General features: G+C 44.6%; 2 protein-coding genes across 6 annotated transcripts in view; both read left to right on the top strand.

Annotated features, from left to right (window-relative positions):
• Positions 1-292: 292 nt before the first annotated feature.
• Positions 293-5117, top strand: LOC143334082 (charged multivesicular body protein 6-A-like). The gene is made up of 8 exons (XM_076752612.1): positions 293-555; positions 791-900; positions 1276-1363; positions 1649-1735; positions 2114-2179; positions 2741-2821; positions 4611-4686; positions 4804-5117. Exons 1-8 carry the CDS (start codon positions 490-492, stop codon positions 4851-4853), a joined length of 624 nt encoding a protein of 207 aa, XP_076608727.1. The 5' UTR covers positions 293-489; the 3' UTR covers positions 4854-5117.
• A 1288-nt stretch (positions 5118-6405) lies between these two features.
• LOC143333721 (BAR/IMD domain-containing adapter protein 2-like) overlaps positions 6406-20096 on the top strand; it is a 51767-nt gene continuing 38076 nt past the window's right edge. For all 5 annotated transcript variants that reach the window (XM_076751950.1, XM_076751952.1, XM_076751951.1 and 2 more), the window contains exon 1: positions 6406-6614. In XM_076751950.1, the coding sequence (XP_076608065.1) occupies positions 6543-6614 (72 nt within the window). In that variant the 5' untranslated portion in view covers positions 6406-6542. The remainder of the gene's footprint in view (positions 6615-20096) is intronic.

Below are 20096 nucleotides of genomic sequence, written 5' to 3' on the forward strand. Positions count from 1 at the left end.
TGTCAGCAGATAAACCACAGGGTATGCCATCCTCCCGTCCTCATGTTTACCTCAGGTGAGTCATTTTCAATAGAGTTTGTAGTGATCGCTGTCCAAGGTGCTGATCCTGGATCCCCCGGGGAGCCGGGAGCTGTCCACGCTCTTAGCACGGACTTCATGCTGATAGCCGGGTACTATTTATACGGTTCTTCGTCAAAACTCATTTATCCCATCAGCATTTTCCTTTTATTTGGTCATCGACCGCAGACATATTATTGCTGCTCTATCGGGACTTTGGAACCGAGAAAACACTGTCAAAGTCAAGTACCAACAGACCGATTGACTGTCCTGCCTCGCTTGCCGTAGGAAACACGGAAAAACTGTGGACATGGTGGTAGTCGGTTAGCCTGCTAGCCATATTAGGCTGTTTATTAGCATGGCAAAATGTTCAGTAAACAGTGATATTTGGTCTTTTGACGAAGACAGATGTGGAGGGGATGTGGCTAAATAATGGGCAACGTTTTTGGGAGAAAGAGTCGGCCTTCTCGTGTAACGGAACAAGACAAAGCCGTTTTGGTGAGCTGATAGCGGTTGTATTAGCAGATTAGTCCCGTTACATGAATGCAAGGCAGGCGTTAGCTAGCTAGCTGTACTGTGCGGTGGCCACTGAGGCTGCATGGATTAATGTTAGCATGTTATAGCATTCACTGTTCAAATATATTCATTTGTATGTATTCATTAATTTCAGTTTGTACATACATGGTATATTGTTACTTGTCAAAATATATCTGACTTTGTGCTTCTGTTCCAGCAATTGAAGCAGCAGAGAGACAAACTGAAGCAGTATCAAAAGAGAATCACTTTACAACTGGAGAAGGAGCGACTTCTGGCAAAGCAGCTGTTGAAAGATGGCAGGAAGGAGTAAGCATAAAACAGCTAGTTCACCCTTTTCTGTTCAGATCTGACACATATCTGTCGTATAGTCACACCACAATGAATGCAGGCTACAGTAAAAAAGGCAAATGTTGTTATTAATTGAAAATGATATACCAAAGTGCAGCTTTAAAGCCTTTACTGGTAGAAAATACTGTATTTATTCATGTGCAATGGTGATTAGAAGCACTGCAGGTATACATGCACTACTGTACACAAAATGCCTGTTGAATGAATGAATGAAATCTCCTGAGTTGCAGACCTCCCAACAGGCTCGATGGCATGATTGTGTGTCTTTTATTCTCAGAAAAACACATTCTTTGCTCTGTTACATTTCCCCCTTTTTTTCCCCTGTTTTTTCAGGAAAGCACTGCTGCTTCTTAAGAAGAAACGATATCAGGATCAGCTTCTAGACAAGACTGAAAATCAGATTTCAAACCTAGAGCGCATGGTAGGTTTCATGAGATTACTCCGTTTGATGCCATAGCTCATGGGGTTCAATGTGATATGATATATTAAATTAGGAAATATTCTGCTGTAGAGAATGATAGATGCAGTTTTTTTATGCGGCTGACTCTTCAGTGTAGTTTCAACACTTTGAACACAATGAAGTCAGTGTTGTGTGATGGAATTAAAGCAGCAAAATGTTTTTGATCATATGTAAATATTTGCAATGTGGTTGTTTTTATTTGCCCTTTTTGCTTTTTTTTTTTTACATGCTAATATTTCTCGACAGGTTCAAGATATCGAGTTCATGCAGATTGAGATGAAAGTCGTCGAGGGGCTCAAAGTTGGCAATGATTGTCTGAAGAGTATGCACGAGGTAGATATGTTTTTTGTGTTTTGAATTTCAGCATTCGTGTGATAATGACACCCCCTTAAGCTGCAGATGTGTGAGTGTATACTTAAACGATGTCAGAAATTCCACTGATAAGCACACTTTCTATAATGTGGTCCTTGGGTGAGGATGGAGCTGCAGACAAAGCATGTGGTGTGTGTTAGCATAGCTGGTGCACATTGTTTGAAGATTAAAGGATTAGAAAGGAAAGCCTTGACTACAGCGGTGTGACTGCTGCACATCCTTGGATACAGTGCACAGATCTCGCTTAGAGAGAGAGGAAAAAAAAAAAAAAAGACAGCCAGAATAAGTGCAAAAGACTTTTCTCCTGTAACATGGGCGTCCTTTTCTTGCTTGTGACAGATCATGTCCATTGAAGATGTGGAGCGAATCCTGGATGAGACCCAGGAGTCAATTGAATATCAAAGGGTGAATATCTGCTTGATGTCAGTCATGTTCACCTGTGCAAAGCTATTTCTGCTTTCCTGCTTTACTTTCTTAAATTGTTTATTAAAACCTGTATTATATATGTTTATATTAGGCGTAAGCAGCAGTGGAAAGTCTGCAGTTTCTTAGGTCCTTTACTTACGTACAATTTTGAGGTACTTGCACTTGACTTGAGTATTTCCATTTTGTGCTACTTTATACTTGTACTCTAATACATCTCATCTACTTCGGTAAGTTTTCAAATTCAGGACTTTTACTTGTAACCGAGCACTTTCCATTGTGGTAGTTCTGCTTAAGTTAAAGGATCTGTATACTTCTTCCGCCCCTGAGCTTAATATCAACCAAGTTCACTAAAATTGCTCTATAACAAATGATGAGGAAGCAAGTACTGTTTTTGATCACATTTGAATAATGAAAATGTATTTGACGAGGAGCTCCTTGACATTAAAAAGTCATCCGTAGATAACTGTCCATTTATGCTAAGTCAGCGAAAAAACTGAGCTGTCACTGTGCTGTCAGCTAACATATTTTTTGCTCCGGCAGCAAATAGATGAAATGCTGGCTGGAGCCCTGACGCAGGAGGACGAGGACGCTGTTTTAGCGGAGCTGGAAGCTATCACTCAGGTCGGTGTTGAGCTGCGTGTTTGACCTTTATTGATACAGAAGATGTCAGCTGAGCATGCATGCTCTTCTACTGTAACACAGCGCTTCACATTTAGAGCATAGTTACGTACACGCTGAGGCTTTATGTAACCACAGTTAGCGCTGTGGTTAAACCTGACCCAGAGTTGAGTCGAGTGGGGGTTTCACACCAGAAATGCGTGTTGGTATTTTGACCTCAGATTTGTTCAATGTCTGTCTGCTGAGAAGAGGAATAATTCTAGTAATATTCAGAGCATTTTGAAGGAAGCCACAATATCATTATTCATATCTAATAATAGGCCGTATAATTGAAACAGTCATAATAATTAAATCATCAGCTGATTTCTTTCTTCTGTTGTGATCTAGTTATTATTCCAAATGACACACACACGAACTATTATGGTCCACGCTTGAACACAGACGCAAATTCTTCACCGAACAAAAATATAAAAGCAAGACTTTAGTTTTCGCTTCCGTTTTTCATGTGTTGAAATAAAAAATGAATAAGAAAGAGTTTTTGGAGCTTACGTCTCTCAAATTTTGCTCACGAATGTGTTTAAATCTGTGTGTGTGAGCCAAGAGAATCCATCCACCTGGTTGGTTTGGCATATCTCGATGCCGTTTAAACAGCATGATTATTGCACAGGTGTGCCTCGGGCTGGTCACATAACAGGCCGCTCTGAAATGTGCAGCTTTATCGCACAACACAAAGCCACAGATGTCATAAAGGACGTGCAGCTGGCGTGCTGACTGCGGGAATGTCCATCAGAGCTGCTGCCTGTGAAATGAATGTTCATTTCACTACCGTAAGCCGCCTCCAGTGTTGTTTCTGAGAATTTGGCAGCGCATCCCCCGCCTCTCAACGGCAAACAGTGTAACCACGCCAGCCCAGCACCTCCACATCCGGCTTTTTCACCTGCGTCTTCTGAGACCAGCCACACAGACAGCTGGTCTTTGTGAAATCAAGTAATTTCTGCATAAACTGTCGGAATCCACGTCAGGGAAGCTCGTCGTCCACCGGGGCCTTGACCTGACTCCAGTTTGTCGTCGTATCCAACCTGACTGGGAAGATGCTCACCTTCGACGGCGTCTGGTGAAATGTTCTCTTCACGGATGAATCGCTGTTTTCACTGTACCAGACAGATCAGATTGTGTGTGCAGTGTCGTGCAGGTGAGCGCTCTGCTAATATCAGGGTTGTGAACAGAGTGCGCCGTGGTTGGGGTGGGGTTGTATTGACAGGCATGAGCTACGGACAACGAACACAAGGGCGTTTCATCGATAGCACTCCGCCATCGCCTCATGTTGGAGCGTGATCGTACACAATCCCTGCAAACTGAAAACATCCCAGTTCTCGCATGGCCTTCATGCTCAGCAGACACGTCACCCATCGAGCATGTTTGGGATGCTCTGGATCAGCGTGTATGACAGCGTGTCGCAGTTCCTGCCACAATCCAGCGACTTCGCACAGCCACTGAAGACAAGTGGACCAACATCCCACAGGCCACAATCAGCAACCTGATCAGCTCAATGTGACGGAGCGGTGTCGCACTGCGTGAGGCAGACAGGGAGCAAGCGATGCAATGTTCACTTAAACAGTTTATTTACAAATGTTTTGGCTGGACTACAATGAAGCCTAAGCACCTTTAGTGGTATATCATGATTATTCCCTGAATCCTGAAGCTTGCATTGCCAAAATCTAAATGTGAAAAGCTTTTCGAGTGACTGTATAACCTTTATTGTATCACCCGTCCGTCCCTTTTCCTGAAACAGGGAGAAGATGTAGCACTTCCAGAAGTCCCCACTGAGCCAATACCAGAGGTCTCAGATGCAGCTAAAGCTGAACCGGGTACAGTTGTTTTGTTTTGCTTTGTTTTTGTTTCGCCTCACAGAACATTCCTTACACATATGATGTATTTTTTGATTGATGCCACACTGATCATATTTGCTTTGCTTTCGTTTCTAGAGAGGAGAGAAGCAAAGAACAAGCCAGCCAGAGAGATGTTGGCAGCCTAACAGACCGATTCCGCTCATTTCAGTGTTTCATTTTTAATTGTTAGACGGTGAAGGTGGGACCTGCAGACATCAGTGCACCTTCACTCATTTTTACTGGATAAGCACTGTGTCAGTCCGTGGTTCACCGGCCACCTGAAGTATCTTCATAAAGGAAGTGAAATGTTCTGTGTCTGACTCGGCGTAACAAAATGAAAGGACTAATTTTTAGATGTTTTACACATGAATTTCAGTTGTTTTCCATAGTAAACTGAGCTGTGGCAGCAATATGTTTTCTTGGCTTTTCTTTCACTTAGCAGTTTGTATGACTCTTGCCGTGGAGTGTCAGTATTTTGCTCATGTTTCCTGTTTGTGTATCATGCTTACTCCACAAGGGGGCACTCTTTGCTAGTTTTATTTTTAATCTTTGACTCAACAGTACACAAAAAGGGTGTCTTCATTCACAACCCGTGTGTGTGTGTGTGTGTGTGTGTGTGTGTGTGTGTGTGTGTGTGTGTGTTACTGTCACAAAGTAGAAAGCTCGTGTTGCTGATATGTGGGAGATGTTTAGACAAGAAAGCCAATATAATATTTACAGTCCAACATTAAGTGGGCTCTAGACTCTAATTAACATGTACAGTGAAAGCTAGCACAAATTATCCACTGGGAGAAAAACATCACCTATGTTATTAGAGAAAACAGTCAGACTATGACTCGCTGACAGCCCTGCACGATGCAGTTGTATACCTAAAATGTTCTTTTGTAAGCAGAAAGAAGACAAACATGGCGACAGCTGGGCTGTACATCATTCTTTAGGTGAATCGTGACAGCGGCAGGGTGCACAAAGGCTTTAAAGACAGAAAACAACAGAATACACCACACAGGTAAAGGCTAATTGCTGTGATGAATGCAGATTTTAGATCAGAGCTGTGGCTTTTAAGCACATGATAACACGCATTGGGAGTGCCAACATAAGCAGGCAAATATATAACGACCATTTTTTTCCCCTTCAGGGTAAGAACAGCGTTTGAATATTAGACTTATTTGTAAAGAAACAAACGCGTCTCCGTATGTTGCAGGAATTCTGCAGCTCAATTGGTACAGAGATATGGGGGGCGGGCACTAAAGCTGTACTTTGACAAGATGGTGCCGCATTATAATGCTGTGGGAATTATTGGTTTCACGGTTTCAGCGCGCATGTGGTGAGAAAACGCTCTTTAGTATAGGAGCCATAGGGATTTTGTTACGTGCTGCTGACTGTTTAATAATGTGCCCTTTGTTAGCCTCTATTACCTCTATTTAAAAAAATATAGGCTGTAGTAATTTAGTTTGTAACATTTCGCCATCAATTAAATGCTGAATTTCTCCTATCCAGCCCACCATTGGTGCACCGTCCTTTTTCTATTCATAAGCACATGATACTTATAGGTAAACGACATGTGTTCTTTTTGATGGTTCACTTTATTTCTGAGCCCTTCTGAGGTGCGTCTGAGATGGCGAGAAAACCAAGCCGTGGAGGAGTCCGTGAAGGCAGCAGCGGGCTGTCAGCTGTGAGAGGGAAGGTGTGTTTAGTTGAAGTGGGGTTTCGGGAGCGCAGCATCGTCTTGCTCTCTCACGGGCGCGTTGCCTCGCCTTTTGTTTGATCAAACTCGCGTATTTCCCCCGTTTTACTCTCCTTTTCCGCGGATACACGTTTCAAGGAAAAAACCGTTTATGGTCCTGGCTGAAGATTTCACGATGTCTCGCACCGACGAGGTTCACCGCTTGACGGAAAATGTCTATAAGGTAAGGTTCAACTATTGAATAAAGTTTTTCAGACGTGCATGGTGATATCATTTGAGGTGTCAGACACGCAGTGTGATTCCACCGTGAAGCAGGCTTTATTAAACATTGCTCAAGACGCATTCAGAGTCTTGTGGGGGGTTTTTTTTATTGGATAATCTCTTTAGGGAGAGGCGCAGTTTTTTTTTTTCAATCACTTCCATTTGTCGAAACACTGCACTGTCTTCCACCTCCACATATTTTTCCTCGACACCACGTTTGATACTCAAATCAAAGTCAATCACTCAGTCCGCTCCTCCACCTAGGCCTATATTTTATTCCTGAAGTCCACCCACTGCGCTGATAGTAGTGTTGGATAATTCAGGGATTCGGTGGATTTCTGCAGTCTCGTTTATTTGCTGAAACAGAGACATTCCAGAAGTCAGTGTTTGACGGGTAGAGGTTGGGCTTATCTGTTGCAACAAGTAAACATTTGCCCCATAGGGATTTCAACATTCAAACCTGTTCTACATAGAGAACCTGTGAGAACTTTGCATGCAACTGTTAAGCCTCAGTATTGGGAAAAAAAACCGATTCTGTGATAAGAACAGGATGGATTTCTATAGGGGATGTGTCTGAGGTTTTTTCCCCCCTACCAATGATTTGGTCGTTTATTTGATCGTTTGTTTGATCCTTTGGAGTCATGCCTTCAAATTGTTTTGTTCTACCAGCAGTCCCACCCCAAACTGCGTTCAATTTGCCATCATACAAAACGAAATGAAGCGGCTAATGTGGTGTTAATGTTGTCATTTATTAACCACCCATGCTTGTCACTGTCTCTTGAAACATGACTGTGATATGTTTAATTGGTTAAAAAAAAACAAAACTGGTTGCTGATTAACTTTCAGTGGAACAGAGAATCCACTGAGCAGGAGTCGACCCAGTGCTGATTTCTGTGTCATTTGTTAAAACTTGCTCTGGGCTTTGGTTCACAGCAGCCACCTACTGAAGGAATGTTAACGAAACCTCATGCGATGAGGGCTGCACACCTGTCTTGAGCTAATCTCAGGTTTCTCTTTTGTTTAGAGCTCACTGACTCTGACTTGCAGTATATTCCTGGTCATTATTTACAAGTAATGACCCATAAATATTACCCTACTTTCAACTTTCCCCCTGCGCCCTCCGCCAGCTGTAGTTCCCCTAACAGAAGGCCAGGAACGGGCAGGGGGTAGCTGCTCATTCTCCTGCAGGGAATAGACATCTATCAAAAAGGAGGTCAGATGAGCAGAGACTGACTGGTGCTTCTTCTTTTAGAGCCAACAGGGGAAGCAAATGTTTCAGGTGGTTATTTCTGTCCTGAATTGGTCACACAGCCTACAGTGTATCCTTCTCGTCGTCAATTGTGTACGCTCTGTCGGGGCCTCGTCCAAGTGTTTACACCTACTAATGTGGGTTAATCAACATAGACACAGAGTAGGTGTCTGGATCCCGAACCTTTGGGGAGAACGGGCGCTTGCATATGTGGTCTTGTTCATTCGAGCGCAAGCCCAGCTGCGGGACTCTGTCTCTGGGGTGAAAGCGCCCCGTCAGAGTCCTGACAGCCAGGAACGCTGATGGGCAGTGGAGTGGAGAGACAGAGTCCCTCATCCTCGCTGGGGATCTGACCTCGTGGCAAAAGCTAGGAAGGTCACCTCGAGTGTTATCTGTAGGCACTGCATTTTTTTCCCCCAGCAGTGTTAAAAGCAAGTTTCTGAGTGTGCTTCAATATTTGAAGAGATGCGTTCAGTTTGACTCAGTGATGAATGATAAGTCTTTTGCAGTGCGCTGCATGTTTTTAGGTGTTCATACCCTCAAAACCTCACTTCAGTGACGCCATTTAATTCTAGGGATAGGCGGTACTCGACATGTTTGGTCACTGAAATCTGCTGCTCCTAGTTTGGATGCAACATGAAACACTGCGCGAGTTTGAAGTGCAGACTATCAACTTTAATTTCATGGGCTCCTGAGCCACGATGAGGGAATGGTGAAGCTACAAGGCTGGTTGCGTAAGTATTAAAATGAGCTCAAAATTGCATGATTTTGCAAGTAATTGAGAAGATGCAAAATGTATCCAAAATCCTGAAATAAACAGAAAATTGAACAGAGCTCACCCCATCATTAGCGGCACAGGCAGCAGGGCAGGATGACTTGACATTTCTTAGTGCAGAGTGTAACGTTGATCAGAGTTGTTACTTCTAGTGTTGCACCTTTTGACTGTTTGAAGCATCTCCCCTTTTAATAATGCATTTGCTAATTGTTTGCACAGATGATTGAACATGGAGACTTTCCAAGCACCTGCAAGCTCCAGCAGCCAGTCACATCACATTAACTTTGGTTGGGAAATGAATGAAATTTTAACTTCCACAGCACAGGCCTGCTCATTTCTCTCCTCGATAAGCATTTGAATGCCTCTGCAGACGGTGATTGTGTTTGTCTGCTTTGTATGCGAGCAGACACCTCCAGAGGAAGAGGAGATGTAAAAAACATACGGCGGCTGCAAAGTCACAGCAGCCAGCAGCTGGGCAGATACTGAGTAATCGCAGGGGAGAAGAGGGGGGTAACTGCTCTGCTGTGAGTCATGTTAGCCCAGTTGAGTGTGTGTGTTTAACAGGGCTGGGACTGTAGGCACAGTGAGAGCGAGACGGCGAGCGGAGGCCGCAGGCACTCCTTAGTTTTCTGACTTTATCTCGATCACCAGGGGAGTCAACCCTTTAAACCTGGCAATCCCAGCCTGATCCTGCGTGACTCACTTCCATCTCCTCCCTCACATAGACAGACAGTTCCAGACGTGGCGATTGGCATCTAGTCATTCCCGCACTGACGGGGTGAGACAGATACTTAAGACTGACACCCGGTGCTTGCGTGTTTGAGTGTGTCTGTCCATGTGTGTGTGCGCATCTCCACCAGCTGGCCCGTGTCGCTGAGCGTCTGTGACCCGGGTCAAGCCTCTTAACATGCCGATGGATGAAGTCTGAGCGCCGACCTGGCTTCTAACTTAAGTGACCAAACAGATTAATCAGACTGGGGGCTGAGGAAGAATGGAGCTGTGTAATAAACCGGCCAATAATGAAACGGTGCAAGCACTTTTGGAAGAACACACCCTTTAGCACATTACAAAGTTTACCTGTATTTATTCACAGGCTTTGTTACAGGAAGTGTGTGTTCTGTGCTTGGTGCATGCGGTGCAGGTTTTGAACACACCCTGGCAGGTAAGGGAATAGAAGGGTGTGTCCCGTCTCTACCAGCCCTCAGGACTAAACACTCATTTTCCCATGCAGCACCACTCCCTGATTGTCAACACAGCCTGGAAAACAGCGAATGCCATTTTCTCAAATGGCTGTTATGAGGAAGGCTAAATAGTTGTTTGACGTTGAACAGGATCAAGTGTGATACTCAGCTCTCTCCGGTTACAGGATCCTCATTGTGTCATGAGGCTCATCCTGCTGCAGAACGCCGTTTGATAAGAAACCCCGATCCGAAATGCAGTTTTTCTGCCTAAAAGGTATCCTGTTATATAATCGGTTTCTCTCTCAGTTGCAATATTGTCGTGACATTCTCTCCACTCAAATGAGTGATATTCTGATAATGATAAGAGGACCAACAGTTTCACCACAATCTCATGTGGGAGATCTGAACAGGTGGTCTCTTAGCAACAGCGTGCCATTATTCTTATGTGTTTCTGTCATATCATTGTGCTAAAAGACTTGCAGTCAGCGAAGGGCTGGAGAAGGCGAGTGAGAGGGAGGACGAGCGATGGAGAGGGGAGGTGACGTAGCTTTAGTTTCAGGAGGAGATGAAACGGAGATGTTGAAGCTGTCTTAAAAATGCTTCATGAAAGGTCCACGAGGGCTCTGGAGGACACCAGCTGGTTATACAGTGGTGTGATTTGGTCTCGAATTAAAAATTAAAATACATCTGGAGTCATTCCGCTGACGGTGCCTCTCTTCACTTTATTTACCCTTTTTCCAGCAGTATATCACATCAGGCGCCACTTTCCTTATAATACGCAATTTAATAGAGTTTAAAATGACTTCAGCTCCTGAACATCTGCCTCCAGAATATAGTGTTTCAACAAGTTTATGCCTGCTGGTGCCCAGGGCCTTGAAAAGATTGCATTATGCACTGCAGGAGATATCATAACATTCATTGCCTGTGGAACAGCAGATTTGTTCCCTGTGCCTTTGACTGCGATGCAGAGAGAGGACTATTGCTCCACACACCCACCTTCTCTGCACGTCCGGGGGCGGATGGTTTAGAGACATTCTCTCTTTTCTTTTACTCATCACTGCTGTTTCAAGGACGGAGACTGGAGATGCTGCGCGTTGAATCCAAGGCTACACTGTACTGACTGCAAAGAAGCTCGGGAGCCGCCGCCGACAGAGAAAAGGTTGATTTTGAAGTCACCTTGTTAGCGTGGCCAGCGTCCAAAACGTGACTTGTCCGTCACAAGAAGCGGCACACACCAGGATGTTCTTTGCTCTATAGAAAATGCTTTATTGTGGGGGTGGAAGAGAGAGGGAGATGAAGAGAGGGGAAAATAGATGGAGACATTCCACATCCTTGTTGAAATAGTCCCTAATTACTGTGGAGGGTGAAGCTGTAATTACACAGACTGAAAGAGACACACAGGAGCAGAGACAGAGCATTTCAGTTAGTGCTGTGGCAGTGGACAATGGCCTTACATCTACGGGTCGTGCCCTGCAGTTAACATGCCTGTGGCTTGTGTTACTGTACGTCTCTGTGGCAGATGCTGCTACTTTCAGCAGCGTCGGCCACGCTACACCCACCGGGCTCGCTCAGCAGGCGACCGCAGTGTTTCTCCGAGCCCCACGCCAGTCATGCTATTGTACAGAAAGGAAACTCAGCTCGCTCACTCCCATGGTTTTCTGCGTTCCTGGAGCTGAAGACGTTCCTGTGCAGTCAAACTCGGGATGTAAAGTGACTAATGCAACACTCATTGTCGTGGCGCTCCACGTATCGCCAGTTTATTTATCAATTCAGCCTCAAATGTAAATTCAAAGTGCGTTGGCATTATTTAAGCTGTGTTAATTGACAGTGTGGCACGATATACATTTTCATCACGAGCTCGCTGTGATGCATCAGTATGAAATAAAAGAGAGATGAGGAAAAATACTCAAATCGAGGGAGCACTGAGAAAGACTGCCACCGTGGGACACTTTCATAGGAAATGTAGATGTATTTTAGATTTAAATTTGCCGAGCACGAGACAGATTCGAGGTTTTCTGTCTCTTTGTGACTGTGCTGAGATCTGGATGTTCCAAGGGGGGGGGGGGTCAGCAGTGAGACCCTCACACAATACACCCATAACTCGTAAACACCCTTCCTGACAGCTTTAACGCTGCCATGCAGAACTTGAATTTGCTCACGCTCCCTTCATCTAACCAGTGAAATGAAGCTGAAATGAAGTTCTTCGTGGCACAGTGTGTCGCCCTCTCATTGGATGGTCATTTAGAGAAGCGTCAGCCTCCGCCGTCTGTTTATTAGCATCTCGCTTTCACAATTGATCCGAGTTAGGACGATATTTTGAGGGATTTCAGAGGGATGCCTTTCTTTCCTCCACCAAAATGAATGGATCGTTCGCTGGTCAAAGAACTAAAGCTAGCAAATAAGCCTGGGTCTTGGTTGCTGTGGTAACCAGCGCCTGTGTTGGGTTAGTTGAGTGGCTGATGCCGGCGCTGGCCTGAGAGTGTGTGTGTGTGTGTGTGTGTGTGTGTGTGTGTGGAGGGGGGGGGGTCACACTGGCTGCAGATGACAGAAGACAAAGCAAACAAACGCAGTAAATAGTTGGTCTCTGGCGGGCAAATTATTTGTTGTGCTCCGGCAGCAGGAGACGCGCAGTTAGAAGGTGGAGGCAGAACAAAGAGCCTGTTTCAGAGGTGGCTCCTCCACCTGAGACCTCTTGTTGGCAAGTGCGGGGGCCAAACACACTCATCAAACCGCACATCTCGTCCAGCTTTGATTGAATCTGGTAAAAACTGTGCCTTGTAGCTTTTGCCATTTCGTTGTCAAAAGCCCATAATAATATATCAGTTGGTGGCAAATAGGCCTGTCACGATTATTACATCATGTTGCACTGTTGTTGATTCCACAGTCAAGGGAATTTAAAGTACATGAAGCAAACATAAAGGCTGTATTTCTGTCATGTTTTCCAGCATTTGAGGTTTGACTCTCTTTTGATTGCGTCACCTCTTCTTCTGCCCTGGTTTGATGGCACCTGACCGGAGAATTCGCTCCACCAACTTTTTGTCTTGATGCACTGAACTTCTATGATTTGCATAATGGCAGTGGATGGAAACTTTTAATGATATTGTATAAATTCTGTTAGTGGATTAAAACGTGGTTAATGTGAAGTGAATTAGGTGTGTTTCCATCAGCTGGGTTGAGGCAAACAAGCTGTCTGCCTGAGCACGAGCTTCCAATGTGAGGAAACAAGAGATTGGCTGTCTAGACGTTCCTGCAAGTGCACATGTTCTGTTTCAGCTCAAATGAGACCTACATCAATGAAGTCTTCAACCACATTTTCATTATATGAGGCAGACGTATACAACAGTTTTCGGACAAGCTATTTGAAATAAGATATTTTGAATTGCTCATGACAGGATGTGAATAATAAAATAGTGTATTGCACTATTTATTTGCACGGATGTATATTAGCATGTGTTAAACATAAATAACGCAGTAGAATGAATGAGCAGCAGATCGAGAGGTGGAACATTGTTTCCGAACACACGTGTGCAAACTAGTTGAGGACTGATGCTCTTTTGCGAACATGACTTTAATGAGCAGCCATTGAATTTACCAACATGGATTTAGGCCTAGCTGCCTCCAACATGACCAAACATTTTACTTCCGCGTAAGTTGCTGTGCGTTGTCCTTGATGTGGCGGCGCTTTGGGGATGCTTACAGCTCACACTGACAGCGAATGATAATGAAAGATTATTACAAACGATAAGCCTGTATTGCTCTTCAAATCCGATTTTAGCCGAAGCCTGCGCACCAAGTCTCCTCTACCTTTAGCTTTCCGAGTCCCGATAGCAAGGTGCAGATTGTGTTTGCCTGGCAGAGAGAGGAAAGAGCGTGGGACGTGTAAGAGGACGAATGTTAGTAAGAGGTGATTCAAGATTCACGGTGATGGAGATCCTTTTTGCAAGAGTTGAGTTTCCTCGGTTAGCATAGCTCCTGTCTGATAATATGAGTCACGCTGGACTCGAAAATATTGACTAAGCAGAATGAAATCTAGCTGAAACTTTGTGTCTTTCTGCTGTTATGTTCTGTTCACATTACATAACTGCAAAAGATGCAGAAGAACACAATTACTTTTGTACCTAAACTGACGGTGGAGTGTTGATACGCTTGTCCTGGTCCTCTTCAAGCTTCTGCAGGGTCATGAGTTTCATCATGGCCTCTGTGGCTACGACCCATAATTGGATCCCTGCTGCTAATAAGTTAGCTGTAATAAGTAGCGCTTAATGTTTCCTGCTCGGGCTGGACAAAGAGATCACAGGAGGCTTTAATGTCTCTGATACTCCGGTGCCAGAATTTTTTTTTTGTTTTGGTCACAGAAAACAAAACATTTCCCCTCTGATCCTAACAGCAAAGTGAACTTGAACGTCCCATCAATCGGGCATGTTAGCATTTTACCTACATTATTCAGTTTGTATGATAGAAGCAGCATCATTATCTGTAGCATAAGACCAAGTGCTGCAACTGTCAGTATTTGCTGCATCAACAAACAAAAGATTTCCTGTCACTTTGTGAAGTTATAAGAAGAACGCCTTTGATCTGTGCCGTACGGATCCCCGTCTGTGTTTGGCACGGCTGATGTGCAGTAATCTACTCTGCACACTTCCCCAGCAAAAGAACATGAGAGCTCTTCACAAACTGTACAGAGTCTTCTCTTCGGCTCACGATGTTGAAAAGTTTGCTCTCCTCAGTGCAACTTGGAAAGGACACAAATGTTCACGTGGCATTCTTGGATTGATGTTCGGCGCGGCCTCCACTGAGAGGCACATGCTGTGCCTCCTGCGTTAAGAGTGAGGCTTCAGGTATGCAAGAAGGACAGGCTTCTTCGTGGCATCTGTTCAAAGCACATACCTGGACTTTGCTCTGAAACAAGCATGTGACAGTCTGTGTGTTTTCTGGATTGATGTGTGTACTTTAGAAAGTTCTCTAACCCACCTTCAGCTGGATTGCAGGATGAATCTGGCTCTGTTTCCTTCACTTGTGCAGAAGCTCTGCAGTGATTTTCAGACTCCCTGCGCTCCACATCCCATGCTGTTGTGTGGCCACCTTGAAAACTCATGAAAATCTCTCTTAATCTACGACTTAACAAGAAGTTTGCCATCTTCCCTTATGAAGAAACGGGAGAAGTGAGGACAATGAGTCTATATTTGAGCACGATGGTTGAATTAAATTTGCATTCTTCTGGGGAAATGTAATAAGATTTGTATGGAATGCAGCCTCTCACAAGTGGCTGTTGTCTTTCCAGTGTCGCGCAGACGTCTGACATGCTCAGTTGTGACAGCAGGAGGAGTAGAAGCAGTTTGGGATGAGCCGTGACCAGACTTGAAATAAACAGAGACAAACATCTGGAAAGTTTAATCCAGACTGACCTTTGACAAAATACCCACACATTCTCCCCCAACCACTTATTTTCTCCCTTTTCAGAACACTTAAAAGTTAAAGGAAAAAACTATACACTATATATGCAGTGGTACGTTTAATTAATAGTTCAAAATTGTCCATAGTTTTGCATTGTCCGTAGTTAATATCCTTCCTACATGTGCGTTTTCTCATTCTGATATTCACGACACGCGCCTGAAGGCAGCATGGTGGAGTTTTGACGCGTTATTTGGTCAGTCTGTCTGCTGATGTCAGCTCAGGGTGTGAAGAGTACAATGGCAGCTACCAGAGTAAAGCTGTTGAGTGGAAATGTTTTGGAGTTTGTTTATGACCCCAACCACACACACACACACACACATACACACACACACACACACACACACACACACACACACACACACACACACACACAAACACACACTCAAAACTCCAAACCTCTGCTTTTACCAGACTGCTCAGACTCCTTGAGACAATGAGATTTCCTCAGATTTGGCCCTTTGAGCTCCCAGTCCGCTCTGTTTTTTGCGGCGGTGCTCGTCAGATGTGTGTGTTCAAGCATTGCTAACTTGAATGTGCATTGGTCCCTGTGGTAATGTAGAAGAGCTTTGGAATCCACACAGTGTGGTAGATGAAGAGCAACAGAATTGCAATCACATGCACACCCGCAGCTGCCCTGAGGCCAAGCCGAGCGGCGTTGATTTTAGCTTCGTTTAATTGTAGATAATTTCCTGTGCACATGTTTGCATATTGCAAAGCTGATTTTAAAACTGGAAAAAAATAGAAAAGTGTTCACTGAACTTTTACCCTGACTCACTGTTGCCTTTTTGTAAACATTGCACAAGTGATGCCACAGCCTCATCCTTTAGCCTCACATATTGATAGCATAAGATGATATGGCACAATTAGCAATTTTCTCCTTGGGCGTTATGTTCAAGCCTGCTTCGCTGCAGTAACTTGAGCAACGCAGGGTTTCCCCCAGGTGACTGCTGAGCCGAGGAGGTGAGATCCTGATGTGTCTCTTCTTGGTCGGCCCTTGCTCCTCATCAGTCGGTGGAGTCAATCAGACAGGAGATCATGCTGCGATCTCACTCTTTCCTCTTGGCACCGCAATTAGTTTAAAGGTCTCATCTGTCCTCCAGCTGATTGAGACCCATCATAAACTCACGCTTCTCCTTATTAAGTCCATCCACAATTTACTACCTTTTTTTTCTTTCATTCCTCTCTGAATGTGTCATAAAGCTTGGCTGCCCCAGCTGCCTGTCACCACATGACAAGTCCTTACAGTCCTCACAAATACAGTAAGCGGTGGCGTCAGCGCTCATCTGATGCTGGGCATTTTCCGGCCTGCGTGTGGAAGAGGGAACGAGGAGGTGGGAGCGAGGGGAGGGCGCGTCTAGGAGCAGATGATGGCATCCTGGCTTCTGATTGCGCGTGATTCCCCCTGGTTCTAATCAGCCGGTGTTGCTTTGAAATTACCCCCTTTGCATGTCATTACTGTGTTTGCCTGTGTGTAAGCGTGTGTGTGACAGAACAGAATGAGTGCAGATGAATATCCCATAGCTTGAATCAGCAATCTGTTTCACATACACTGACCTTGTTACAGTCGCTGCTTCCATGGCGAGGAGGAATTCATTTGGTTCGGGTGCAGAGAAATCATTTTAATCCACTTAATAATGTTTTCTCTTATCTGCAGCCTTTGTGCTCGAGCTCCAGAGTTCTCCGTATTCTTCCCGTCTCGCAGCACAATTGGGTGTCGGACAGATTTGATTCATTTCGTTGGAGACTTTTCTCTGCCCCCCTTTAATTGTCTGCTTTAATTTTTGCCCCCGGTGCTGATAATGAATTCATTCAGTCTTCATGTAGGCAGTCGCAATATGGACAACTTCTCGGTCCCCACAAAGGAAAAGATTAGACTTCAGCCGTGACATGTTTCTTATTTTATTACTGCTTTAATTGAAAGATGATACGGAGGAGTGATTGAATGGGCAGGGGGACACACAGTACGCGATTATATACCTTTTATTTCAGAATTCTTAAAGTATTCCATCCTCTCTCTTTCTGTCCTCTCTGTCTCTCTTTCTCTTCACGTCACACAACTTCAGTGCCTCCTGGCCCCATTTCCCAATTAGCTGCCACAATTAGGGTGACAATGTAGTACACGAGAACTGGGATGACAAATTTAGCAACGATGGGAAGAGATGAAGGAAGAAACTACCTCACCGTATTTTTTTTCTCTCCACTTCCCCCTTAGCTGCATGTAAATCATGTCTTTTATATAATCATTATGTCCGTGGTAATTCTTTATATACAGTTCTTCAGTAACTGCATGTATTTTCTTTGTGTTGACTGAGTGGCAGTGGGTCAGCGTGTGTGTGTGCGTGCGTGTGCGCGTGCGTGTGTGTGTCAGTTACCTTTGGCCTCTTTCAGTGGGAGAATGTGCCGTAATGATGCTGCACCGGGCTTTGCTTCGTTATGTAATCCTCCCACCAGCTCGAAACACCACCACTCTTTTTATTATAAAGCCTTGTATTAATGTAGGTGCGTGCATGAGCACGCACGCACACGTGAATGTGATTTGCACATTCACGTGACCCCGTCCTCATCAATGAGATGCACTTTATTTCAGAATCGGGCAGAGCGAAGGAACATTTCGGAATAAACATTTCCTCAGCGAGGCCCAGAGGGACGTGTTAGGCTTTTATCTTCCCCGAGGCGGAGAGAGGGGGGATACCTTTTCATGTGAGCGCTGTGTGTGTGTTTGAAAATGGGATTCTCCCCCAATTATGCGCCTATCCTTCTAGTACATTAGACGCTATTAAACACTAGTTGCTGTTGGAGTAGTTCACAGAGCTCATTCTGCCGTCTCTTCAAGGTAGCTTTGGAATAAGTTTATGTAAAACAATAAGCTGACACGACGCCCTCTGCACAAAGCAATCAGCAGTGTATTCAGTCTGCAGAGCCTTCATGTGCTCTCTTTCTTGAGAACATTTTTTTCTCCTCTTCAGGAACAACTGTTGTATTTTTAAAAGAAGCTTCTCTGCAGAATCTCGCTGTGGCCCTGAGAGCTGCAGAGCTGATGCACGGTGGACTTGCTGCAATCCTTTTGGCTTGAGGGCCAGAGCTGTCTAACAGCAGCAGAGGAATTTAATAAGCAGATAATGACCTCTGAGTTCAGACAGCCAATCGCATGGAAAGCTGAGTAACACCTTAACTGCTGATGCTCCCCTCGACCGATGCCAGAGTTTAAAGCTATGTTAAAATATTTTATGCACAATTATCACAAGCTAGCATCCTCCAGAAATGCAGGGAACTATTGAGACAGAGCTGCAACAGTTAATCGATTAGGTGATCAAGATGAAATTAATCAACAATCTTGATTACTGATTAATAGTGTTAGTAATTTTTCGAACCAAAAGCAAAACACGTGTCAGGATTTGATGCTTTTCTTTGTCATATATGAAATTAAATTGGATATCTTTCATGTTGGAAATGGCTCACTTTCGCCCGTGGGAAATGTTGACAGGCATTTTTCATAATTTATTTATTTAATTTTCTTAATTAGTCCATTAATCAAGAAAAGAATTGGCTGATTATTGTGAAAATAATCATTTGTTGCAGCCGTAGACGCAATCACTGCTCTAATGCGTGCATAAGAATTTCAGCTAATTCTCATGTTGATTATACCATATCAGCACAAGTGAAGCGATTTATGGTCATTAGAAACTATTTAAAATTAGGTTAAGCTGCATCTTTTACAGTTGGAACAGCTTTGTTTTGTGATCCAGTCCAGTTTCTGCTGTACGGGCTCGAGATGCAAGCACAGCCATGGAGAGGCGTAGTAAAATAGTTGCTGCTGGTAATGAAAGTATCAGTGGTTTACCTCTGACTCACTGGTATTTCTACTGTAGGTGGGTTATATTGCACTCAAGCCACCTGAACTATGACTCCTGACAGGATGCACAGCAAGCGCGCACACACACACACACACACACACACACACACACACATACCGTCCTATCCAAATCTTGGCTCTCATTAAAAACAAAAGACAGACAGCAAGATGAAGGCAAAAGCCAAAAGAGCTGAAGTATGACTGAAGATGAGAGGCTTGTGATTTTCAGGATGTGCTGCCGAGGTTGTTTCAGGTTGACGCTGGTGGCACCCTGCCATATTATTCTGCCACAGTGTGGATCCAGGCTAGAAGTAGATTATTAAGTGTTCTCCTGCAGTATTGATGGCTTGTGTTTGGGACTGCTGCTGCAGCAGTGTTGTGGCTGTCTCTCTGTCCCCTGGCTGTTCCTGACTAGCTGACTGGGGACCGGCTAATTGGAGGAAGCCCTGGAGGAGCACAGGAGGAGGAAGGAGAGGAGGGGTGGGAGAGAAGCAGAGGAAACAATGGTGGTGGGAGATGTCAGGCATCATGCATTCTCTGCATTTACATCCACTGTGCCTGTGGTGCGGGATGATGCTCTGTCTATACGGTAGAGCTGTGTGTTGCTGCTGCCGTGACAAAAAGTCTGTTCAGTTTCAGAAACAGAGATGTTAATGCAATAATTTTAAGTCTCGATGCTGATGAATTAGGGCCAGCAGCATTGTGTGTTATGTCCATCTGTCGAACCTCTAGCAGCCTCCATTAGCCTTTCTGTCCACCATCTACTGTTCTAGGCTAACTCTGTGCATCCCTGTCAGTGCAAATCTCCCAGTCACTTTGTTCTCATCCACGAGTACCTCTCCCACTCCTCCACCACCACCTCACCCCACCTGCACTGTAAGAGGGCGCGACGTGGGTGGAGGAACCCATTCCTGCCCTCATTAACATTCGAG

The sequence above is a fragment of the Chaetodon auriga genome, chromosome 16, assembly GCF_051107435.1.
Source record: "Chaetodon auriga isolate fChaAug3 chromosome 16, fChaAug3.hap1, whole genome shotgun sequence".
NCBI classification, from domain to species: domain Eukaryota; kingdom Metazoa; phylum Chordata; class Actinopteri; order Chaetodontiformes; family Chaetodontidae; genus Chaetodon; species Chaetodon auriga.

What these genes read in the sequence shown, in the direction of transcription:
- LOC143334082 (XM_076752612.1), top strand. Translation starts at nt 490, where the DNA reads ATGGGCAACGTTTTTGGGAGAAAGAGTCGGCCTTCTCGTGTAACGGAA. An exon ending in AACAAGACAAAGCCGTTTTG is followed by an intron (nt 556 to 790) that starts GTGAGCTGATAG and finishes CTTCTGTTCCAG; the next exon opens with CAATTGAAGCAGCAGAGAGA. An exon ending in TTGAAAGATGGCAGGAAGGA is followed by an intron (nt 901 to 1,275) that starts GTAAGCATAAAA and finishes CTGTTTTTTCAG; the next exon opens with GAAAGCACTGCTGCTTCTTA.